General features: G+C 36.9%; 1 protein-coding gene across 1 annotated transcript; it reads left to right on the forward strand.

Annotated features, from left to right (window-relative positions):
- The first annotated feature begins 844 nt into the window (after positions 1-844).
- LOC140523540 (olfactory receptor 2T29-like) lies at positions 845-1792 on the forward strand. The gene has a single exon (XM_072638363.1). It carries the CDS (start codon positions 845-847, stop codon positions 1790-1792), a length of 948 nt encoding a protein of 315 aa, XP_072494464.1.
- The last annotated feature ends 8302 nt before the right edge of the window (positions 1793-10094 follow it).

Consider the following 10094-nt stretch of genomic DNA (forward strand, 5'->3'; position numbering starts at 1 on the left):
TGCAAGCTTATAAAGAGCTTTAAATACTGAAAAGAGAACTTTTTGATTTTATTTTGTCATGGAGGAAATAGGAAGGCACTGGATTTTACAGAATAAGGGATTACTTGGTCAACCCTAAGGATTAGGAGAATCACTTTGTCAGTTGAGTGGAGGATGAGAGTAGGTAAAGACTTATGACAAAAGGACCAATTTGAGGTTATTGCAGCAGTTCAGGTGAACAAGTGGAAAAGGATATGATAATGGCTTCAGCTAGGGTGTTGAGTGATGGACAGAATGGGTCCTGTATAAGAGATGTTCAGAAAGGAGAAACTACAAGATTTGGCATTGTGCTATAAATACGGTAGGTATAACAGTGAAGAGTTTACGATAGCATTTGGGTTGTGAGACTAAGTGACTAAGTGACTGAACACATGGTAATGTCCTTGACACTAATGGGGAACTTTGAAAAGGGAAGTACAATGAACTCCATTTTAGGCGTATTGAATTTGGCATTTTTGATGTTTCTGTAATGTTTTCTATGATATTTACCTCAAGCTAGAGAGCTCATTTTGAACTCACTTCTATACAAGAATAATCTGGCCAAAACTCAGGGTTTGGACATGACTGAAGATAAGTTTCAATCCAAATAGATCTATCTTTAGGTTCCAGTTAGATCATCTGTACCACAGATTGATGAGAATCTCTCATGTTAGCAAAAATACATCTTCTCCAGTTAAAATAATTTCTAGTGTATCTCTTTCCTTCACTAATAGATAATCTATCATTTATGCATAAAGGACAGAATACAAAATTCTTTGTTACTTTGGTTGTTTTTAATCTTCCATAGGTGAGATGACATGAAACAATGTCCTTGGAGAATCAAACTTTTGGGACTGATTTCATCCTGTTGGGGCTCTTTAACCAAAGCAAATATTCTCCTTTCTTCTGCTCATTGATATTCATTATTTTGGTAGTAGCACTAACTGGGAATGCAACTTTGCTCCTTTTGATTCAAAGTGATCCCCATCTCCACACTCCCATGTACTTCTTCATCAGTCAGCTTTCCCTCATGGACATGATGCATATCTCTGTTGCAGTGCCCAAGATGCTGCTAGATCAGGTGATTGGGATTCATAATATTTCAGCCCCAAGCTGTGGAATCCAGATGTTCCTCTATCTAACACTAGGGGGAACAGAGTGTTTCCTTCTGGCAGCCATGTCCTATGACAGGTATATGGCCATTTGTCACCCTCTCCACTACCCCATCCTCATGAACCACAGAGTTTGCACACTCCTTGTAATTCTCTGTTGGTTCTTGGGATCTCTTGATGGTTTCACGCTCACCCCTATCACCATGAACTTTCCATTTTGTAAATCTCGAGAGATCCAGCACTTCTACTGTGAGGTCTTTGCCTTGTTGAAACTCTCCTGTTCACACACATCAGTCTATGAGATTGTCATGTACCTGTGCTGTGTCCTTATGCTCCTCATCCCTGTCACTGTTATTTTAAGCTCTTACTCCCTTATTCTCCTCACAGTTTATAGGATGAATTCAGCTACGGGTCATAGGAAAGCATTTGTCACATGTTCCTCCCATATAACTATAGTTATTCTCTTTTATGGAGCTGCTGTCTATAACTACATGTTTCCTCCTTCTTATCATACTAGTGAGAATGATATGATGGTATCTGTCTTCTATACTATCCTAACACCTGTTCTAAACCCTCTCGTCTATAGTGTCAGGAATAAAGATGTCACAGCAGCTTTGAAGAAAATGTTACATTCAAAGCTTACTTTTAATTGTGAGAAGTAGAATACTTACAATCACTCCACTTTCTTTTATTTGTTATATGCTTATTATATTCATGTTGCTATGTGAAAAACAGGCACCTCCCTCCCTCCCCTGTCCTTCCAAAATAAATTTCCTCTTCTTGGAGCCTTTGAAATCTTTGGGTTAATATTTTTTCTCATTTAGTGTTAAAATCTTTGATCTTTATGTCAGAATATAAGGATTTGACTTCTGTACTCACAAGTTACTCTGTTACCTTGAGCAAATGACTGAACGTCTCTGAGATTTGGCTTATTTTTTTGGCCAATGTTGTGTTAAAGAAGTACTTATTAAATGTCTAAATGTGAATGACACCAAAATAGATTTCTCAGAAATTGCTTTTTCTCAGCTTTCTTCTGAGTGTGCAATCTTCAGGACTCTCTCTGAAGTCTGAAGGTACAATCTTAGCTGTGGGCATGATGCTGGTTAACACCTGTCCCACTTGCTGCCTGCTGCTCCTCTCCTGGGTTTTCAAAGTACTTACTCTGGCTTTGGTTTGAATTTTCGGTTTTTTCCTCACTAAATTAGAGGCTTTTTTTCAGTGTAGTGTACTTTAATTCTTTCTACTTGTATGCTGAATTAAGCATTTTCTTTGTCACTAGTACTGATCTTTATGTAATGACTTGTAACATCTTGGTTTTTTTAAAAAAATAATTAAATAAAATAACTTAGAACTCTTACCATGTAGACTTTGTGACCACCTCCAATCTAAGATAACAGTAATTTATTTTATAATCCTTCTCAAGATAAGTCTAGAATTTGAAGTGTGCAGTTTGTGTGGACTGAGCTACACTAATAATTTCAAACTGCCTACTATAGATTTTCTGTGGATATAACAGTCACACATCCAGTAAGTGAACTGTTGAAAATACGTAAAGAGTGAGCTTCTCAAAAGACTAACTGTGACTTGATTTATGAGGTCAGTTATACTGTGTCTCAAGTCTTCAGCTCTAGAGTGAAGGACAGTATTTGCTTTCAGAAGCATGGCCTAACAACAGCAATTCCCTTCAGAATGCACCATACCGATGAAGCATTGCTACAAAGATAATTCTCACAGAAGGTCATGGCTGCATGGCTTGTGCAGTTGAGTGTCTTATGAGAAACCAGTGCACATTGAAGACTAGGAGAGACATCAGACGCAGCTACTTTATCTATTATCCTAATAGCTAGTCAATTGTGTCATGTCCTTCAATAAATTTCACTTTGATAAACAAGTTATGTGTTTGACTCTGCTTTTATTTTTAGCCTCTGAAAATTTCTCTTTTAACCCTTAATAACTAATGATGATTTATATGACTGAAGAAATGTCTGAGTTTGGCAATGTAAATCCCTTCATTGTCTCTTGATTTGCCTTTAAATCACACAGATTATTTTCATAAATTTTGCTATTATTCATTTTTCAACCATGCTAGTAAATTTCAGGCCAAGGTTATTAGACATCTATCATCCTTAAAAGGAAGAAAACCTATTAATTGTCTATCTCAATCATCAGTTAGGAATTTTTGTTTAACTGGGATTGTCATACTAAAAAGAATCCTGTACTTACTTTGATTACATCCTTTTAGATATCACAGATATTAAAACTTCTTCTGTTTGAGCAGCGTTATAATGATGTATATCCTGACTCCGTGAGGGGCCTGGTAGGCATTAAAATATTAACAATCAAATGGATAGAGGATTGTTGATTGTTTTAAAACTAATTTAAGAAAATTCCCTATTAGTCTGTTAGGGGTGTAAGCTCAGTTTCATGACGACAGTCTTGGGCAGGTAAAGGTGAGGATTTCTAAACCTCAGAGTTCTCATGAGGTCCCCCAGGTAACAGCTGGGGATTGAGGAGAGAAACACAGGCTATCTTGTGTATTTCCACCTCTTCTCAGTTGGAAACTTGCTGGGGAGAGCATCCCACCCTTAAGATTGGCCTGTGGTCTGAGCACATCTGTTGTTGACTAGCTAGGAGCTGAGAGCAGGCATGGTATTCACGTGCAAACTATGCAGCTGGGAGAACTTAAGTGGGGACAGGAAAGCCTGAAGGAGTTCCTTTGCACTAGGGGCCCTTAGAGGGCAGAGGGTCCCTCCCCTCTCCCGCTTCCATCCTCTTGCTGTATCCTTGCACCTTGGAAGGAGGAGGATTCCTCTCTCCTGAGGAAGAATTCACCCTGCACATGTAACTAAGACCCTGAATAAAGCCTAACCCTTGTTCGACTCTGGAAAGTCTCTTCTCTCAACACGTTTATCCAGCTGATCTCCAAAGACCTGGACGAAAAGGTAAGAAGGCTCGGGTAGCCCTTCGGCCTCTAGGCTGAACATCAGACATGTACAGATTCTCTTAGTGCCTAGGTTAGGTATCCTTAGGGCCTTACAAAAAAAAGAATATTCTAGGTTTAAGCCCTTATGGATACCTTGAATGCATGGGTTGGATGCTCCCAGTCTTTGGCAGAAAACAGTCTTGCATTGATTTCAATAAAATAACTTTGTGCACCAGCAGCAACAATAAATAGCAAATGCACAATATTAGATTAGGGAACTAAAAAGTAAATTATATTTGACATTGTTGTTATTAATTACTTGAGCAGAGGCTGTGTGAAGCACAACTTAAGTCTAAAAAAATCAAAACTCCTCAATTTGAGTCTTTGAGAGAAAGTGGGAAGATGGATAGTAAGGGTAGAAGGTCAATGAGAGGCTTTTTACAGCAACCACAAGCGAAGAGAATAGTCCATCTTCGCATATACTGACTTCTGGAGAAAACTTGTAATATGTTCCATGGATCCAAAAAGGTTAACTCACAATTGTATTAAGGCAGCTAAGTGACCTAGTTGATAGAGTGCTAGGATTGGATTCAGGAAGACCTAAATTCAGATTTGACTCAGTAAACTGTGAGAGCCTGGGATAGTCTCTTCCTTCTGTTTGCCTCAGATTCCTTATGTATAAAATGATCTGGAAAAGGAAATGCCAAACCAGTCCAGTATCTTTGCCAAGAAAACTCCAACTCGTGATATGAAAGGTCAATCACAACTGAAATGAATGAACAACAACAATAGCAAAAATTATTGTGTTAATACAACCATCCAAGTCAACTCTGAAGGACGTATGATGAAAAATGCCATTCAATCCCAGAGAAAGAACTGATGGTGTTTGAATACAGGTTGAAGCATACGTTTTATTGTTTTTATTTTTCTTGAGGTTTTTTTTTTGGTCATCTAAGTTTCTTTCACAACACAATGTATTTATATGTTTTCCCAAGAGTGATGAATGCTAGCTATAGAATGGTTATAGCACAGCAACTACCCTCAATATGGTGACAGGAACTGGCAGGGAGAGAAGAGAAGCAAGGGATGGTGCCTTCGTTCAGCAGTACAGATAGCTGTACATGACCAGAGCAAGGGGATCATCCAATCATTGATGAACTTTCCCCTACTAGAGAATACAGACAACTGATGAAATGACTTTTTTCTTCCCCCTTCCTTTTCTGAGATGACTTTTTTTTCTTTTTTTAAAGCCATTTCCTATTGACACAATATTTTATAAGTCTAACCCTCTATAGCCAGATTGATAGGGAAGATAGGACTAACTTTACATTCTTTTATTATTTGTGTGTGTCCTTAATTATGAACCAGGTGTACAAGAGGGAGGACTAGTGTTTGATTTTAGTATACAGAGATTTAGAATGGATCAGGCTTCAGGCTTTCTATTGGTTTGAGACAGTAGCAAAATGAGAGCCAATTTAATGGTTTTTTATGTATTCATTTTGACTAAATTCTTTGATAGTAGGACGAGTCAACAACAGCCTAGTTTTTACAGCATGCACAATATTTTCTTCCTACTGACATTCACTTTACAGGGGAGTCTGCTTCCAAAATTGGGTGCTGGAGGGGTCCTTTGCTTCTGTTTTTTAGAGCAGTGATGACTCTTAACTGTTGGTTTATTGTGAATTAAGAAAAAGTCTTTTAATTGTCTCCTGAATTGGAATTTTGTATACAAAATGCTCAAAGAGATAAATTCTTTGTTTTTCTCTGCAAGTTTCCTAATAAGGAAGAAGAAGTGATGTGAGCATTATGGTGAAGGGCAGTGGCAGTAATACCAACATTCTGTTGCCTGTCATTAGCTCTCTTACATCACATCCTGACTATAGCTGAAAATCCATAGCATTGCTATGTCTTTTGTCTCTGTGTGTTAATCACTCCTGGTCATAGGTGAATAAGTATCAGAAATATAACAGATTAGATTATGACACTGTGAAGTTCACAAGGTGAGAAAAGTCATCTAGGGAACATGGAACTGGTAGTAATAGAAGCCAAGTCCAGTGAGGAACTACTCTTGAGGAGCAAACTGTTTGACCTTGTGTGGCAGCAAGTGAACTTGGCAGTGAGACACCCTATCTACAAGGAAAGAAGTGACTTATCCATCAGCTATGGTATGCCAAGAAGTGACCTTGACAGGAACTCACTGTAGGAAGAAATAGATTTGCTGGGCCAATAATTATGTCTCTTTCCCTGAAATGGGAAGGAGGGGAACAGGAAATTTTAACAATCAGCTTAAACTGGAGTTCATTCTCTTCTGTGACTGAGTAGATTTTTAGAGGGTAGAACACAACTCAGTCCAGGGGGGATGCTGTACTTCAGTCCTTGATATTTCTTCTCAGTAAATATTCTTTTGTAAACTCTAATTGATGTTAATCAATTTATATTGATGCTATATTATATAACTGTATAATGAAGTTATATAATATATAATAGGATTATATTAAAATATGTTATATAATACATATATAATATAATTTTATATATTACAATAATTAAACATATTAAATGTTAACTTTTATTGGTATTGAGGGAGCACATCAGATGGTAAATCATTAGTGACAGCAATAGATAACCTCATACCATCAGGGTTACCTCTGTGATCTTGAGAGGTAAAAGTAGTAGCAGCCCTTTGGGGAAACAACCTGCACATTCAAGTCATAGTTGAGAGAGTGAGCACAGAGACTTACCTATACTGTCTAAAGGCAGAACTTAACTGGATCCAGGACTTTCCTTGTGCCCCTCAAAAAACAGTCAGTTAGTACAATGCAATGAGTGTTGGGTCTGGAATCAAGAGACCTGAATTCAAATGCAGCCTCAGACACTTAGTAAGCAGTGTTATCCTCGAGAAGTCTCTTCATGTCTAGAGCCTGTTTTTCCTCAGCTGTAAAACAGAGAAAAAACACCATCCTTGCTGTTAGGATAAAATAAGATAGTATTTGTTGAGTCAATGAACTGCCTAGTATACAGTAGAAATTAATGAATTCTTGTTTTCTTCCTTTTTTTCTTTCCTCCTCAGTCAAGAGTGAGTCAGAGTGCAATTTTGCTGTTTTGGAAAAGACAAGGTTTTTGACTAACTTGGCCTCATTCACTCAGTTTTCCCTACCCTTCCCACATATGCAATATCAGCTTGTAAAAGAATCAATGTGATATATTCAGAATCACAAGCAAGGAATCATAGAATTTGTATAGTTGGAAGACACATAAGAAGTCCACTTAGGTCAATTTATATGCCCAAGTAGTCTATAGTGTCCAATAAGTCAAACAAAGGATCATCAATTTCTATTTGTAGACCTCCAGTGAATCATTCTGTATATTAAGGGATGAGGCTTAATTCTAAATGCCATAATAGTCATTTGGTGAACCATTAACCTTACATTCCTAAGGCTCAAAAGGCCCTTTCAACCAACAAAAGTCTATAGACAGAGGAACCATAAAAAAATTCTGTCCTGCTTCCCTAGTAAAGTTGGCAAGAAAGATTTTCTCTTCTAACACCCATAACCAAGGTGTTTTAAAAGTAATAATAAAAAATTTAAAATTACCATAAAGTTAATGAAAGACTGACTTTCAGCCCCCAGTTTCTATGTTCTATAACTCATTGAGCCATCTACTCCTGTTAACTTGCCATCTTCCTTGATCCTGTTTCCCCTATGTGTAACAGCACCTTCTGGGCAGGACCATCAGAAACTATGCTCTCATTCACCCAGTGAGTTGCTTTATTCAGTTTTAGAAATTTCATCGTGAGTCTAAGGTTTCTTGATTGATTACTGATTGGTTCTCTATCCTACTACATATAACGATTCCCCAGAGCAGAACAATTTTTGTATACCATTTAGTTGCCTCCTCAGGGCACCTTGCAATCTGCTCTGCCAACAGAGCCATCTTCTCCTCAAACTTACCTTCTTCTTTCGATTTTCTTCTTTCGTTGGGCTCAGTGGTCAAATAAATTCTCTCTTTGCCTCTTTAAGGATGGGTTAATTACCTGTTCTGTAGATCAACTTGTTATTTCTGGCATTGGGAGGACCAAAACTCCATTGCCCAGCACTCACTTATGTGTGCTATATCCTACCATTGGCATTAAGATTCCAAAGAGCAGAGGCTGTCCCATGTTTTGTGTTTATGTCTTCAATACTTAGTACAATACCTAGAACTCAGTAAGTAGTTGCTATGGTACACTTGCTACTAGAGGAGTTAGAGATAGCTTGTGATTCAGCAATGCAGACTAAAGAGAGGTCAAAATAGTAGGAAGAGATTCAAGTGAAAGCAATCACAAAATATTAGGAAAGAGAGAGTATCTAAGAGAGAGAGATGGTCAGTAGTAAAACATGGTACAGAACATTTAAAAATGGTAAGCATTACATGAAATATTAGGCTTAACGATTAGAAGACCAGGATGCCACTAAGTAGAGAAGTTTCAGGTAAGTCATGAAGTTGGCAGATTGCTATGAATTTAGAAGTGATAAGTGGAGGCAACAAATGCAGATAAATACATTTTTCTTGGAGTTTGGCTATGAAAGGGAGAAGATACTGAAGATGAAAATTTGAGGAGATAGAAAAACTAAATGAGAATTTTGTTTTGTTCAGTTTTGTTTTTCAGATGGGGAAAGCAGAAGATGTTTGTGACAAATGAAAAATGACCTGAAGGGAATAAGAAGTGGGAAATTCTACATTTCTATTAAACTCAGGGTATTTAAATCCGACTTATTTCCTCTTTCCCTGCAGTGCCATCATTTAGATAGGTCACCTGGACAGTACAGTTAATTCAGACACTTGGCTAAGCTAGAAAAGTTCTTCAATACCACATTCTCAGCAACAAACCTGGGACTTGGCTATTACATTAACCTTTTAGATTTTTCTTTAAATATAGCTATAGAGGTGAAAAACCTCACCAATTTTCTCATTTAACTTTTCTAAGTCTCAATCTCTTTAACAAAAATTCTTTGTTCTCCTATAATGTCAGCTTTTCCTTTGATAAGAAACAAAGTAATTTATTTTCCAAGTAAGCTCTGTTTTCCATGTTTCTTCCCTCACCTCAAGTTCTGGGAATTTGATTCCATTTTTCTCTGCATTTGAAGTGGAAAATAATATTACAAGTCTAGCTTCACTGGAAATTTTTCTGAACATTTCAAATTTTCTTTACAGAAAATCAGCTTCTGGCTAGTTTATTTGCATGGAAGAGACTAGGAGGTAAGTAGCACAAAGCTTAGTTGTTTCATACTCCTGAATGTGCTAACAGTTGAATGCATGAAGCTATTTTTTAAATGATGGTTTGTGGTACAATAGGTTTATTACCACTCTGTGGGTGGAACTGTCAACTGTGCAACCATTCTGAAAAGCCATTTGGAACTATGTAATTATATTGTGTATACCTGTTGACCTTCTGATGATTCTACTAGATTTACATCCCAAAGAGATCAAAAGAAATGAACCCATACTTACAAAAATAACTACACCAGTTCTTTTATTGTATTGGCAAAGAAATGGAAAGTGAGGAGATGTCCATTACTTGGTGAGTGGTTAATTTACATTTATGGTATATGAATTTAACAGAATACTATTGTGCTGCAAAAAATGATAGAGATGCTCTTAGAAAGAAAGAAAAAAACAAACCACCTATTAAGATTTAAGTGAATTCATGCAAAGTGGAAAGAGCATAACTAAGAGACAAATTTACACAGAAACAGCAATATTTTAAAGATACTCAATACTCAAAGACTTACTAAATCTCATCAGTGAAATGATCCACCACAATTACAAATGACTTGAAATGAAAAATGCAATTCACCTCCAGAACTGATGGACTGGGAATACATATTGAAGCATATTTTTTCTTTACTTTACTTCCTTCCTTCCTTGTTTCTTTCCTTCCTTCTTTTTTTCCTTATTCTTGTTCATGTACTTACTCTCATGACTAATGTGGAAATTTTTTTAACGTGAATCCATATTTTTAATGGAATTGAAAGTAAAATGTACCTGAATAAAAAGAAAAG

Source organism: Notamacropus eugenii, chromosome 2, assembly GCF_028372415.1.
Source record: "Notamacropus eugenii isolate mMacEug1 chromosome 2, mMacEug1.pri_v2, whole genome shotgun sequence".
In the NCBI taxonomy this organism is placed as follows: Eukaryota; Metazoa; Chordata; class Mammalia; order Diprotodontia; family Macropodidae; genus Notamacropus; species Notamacropus eugenii.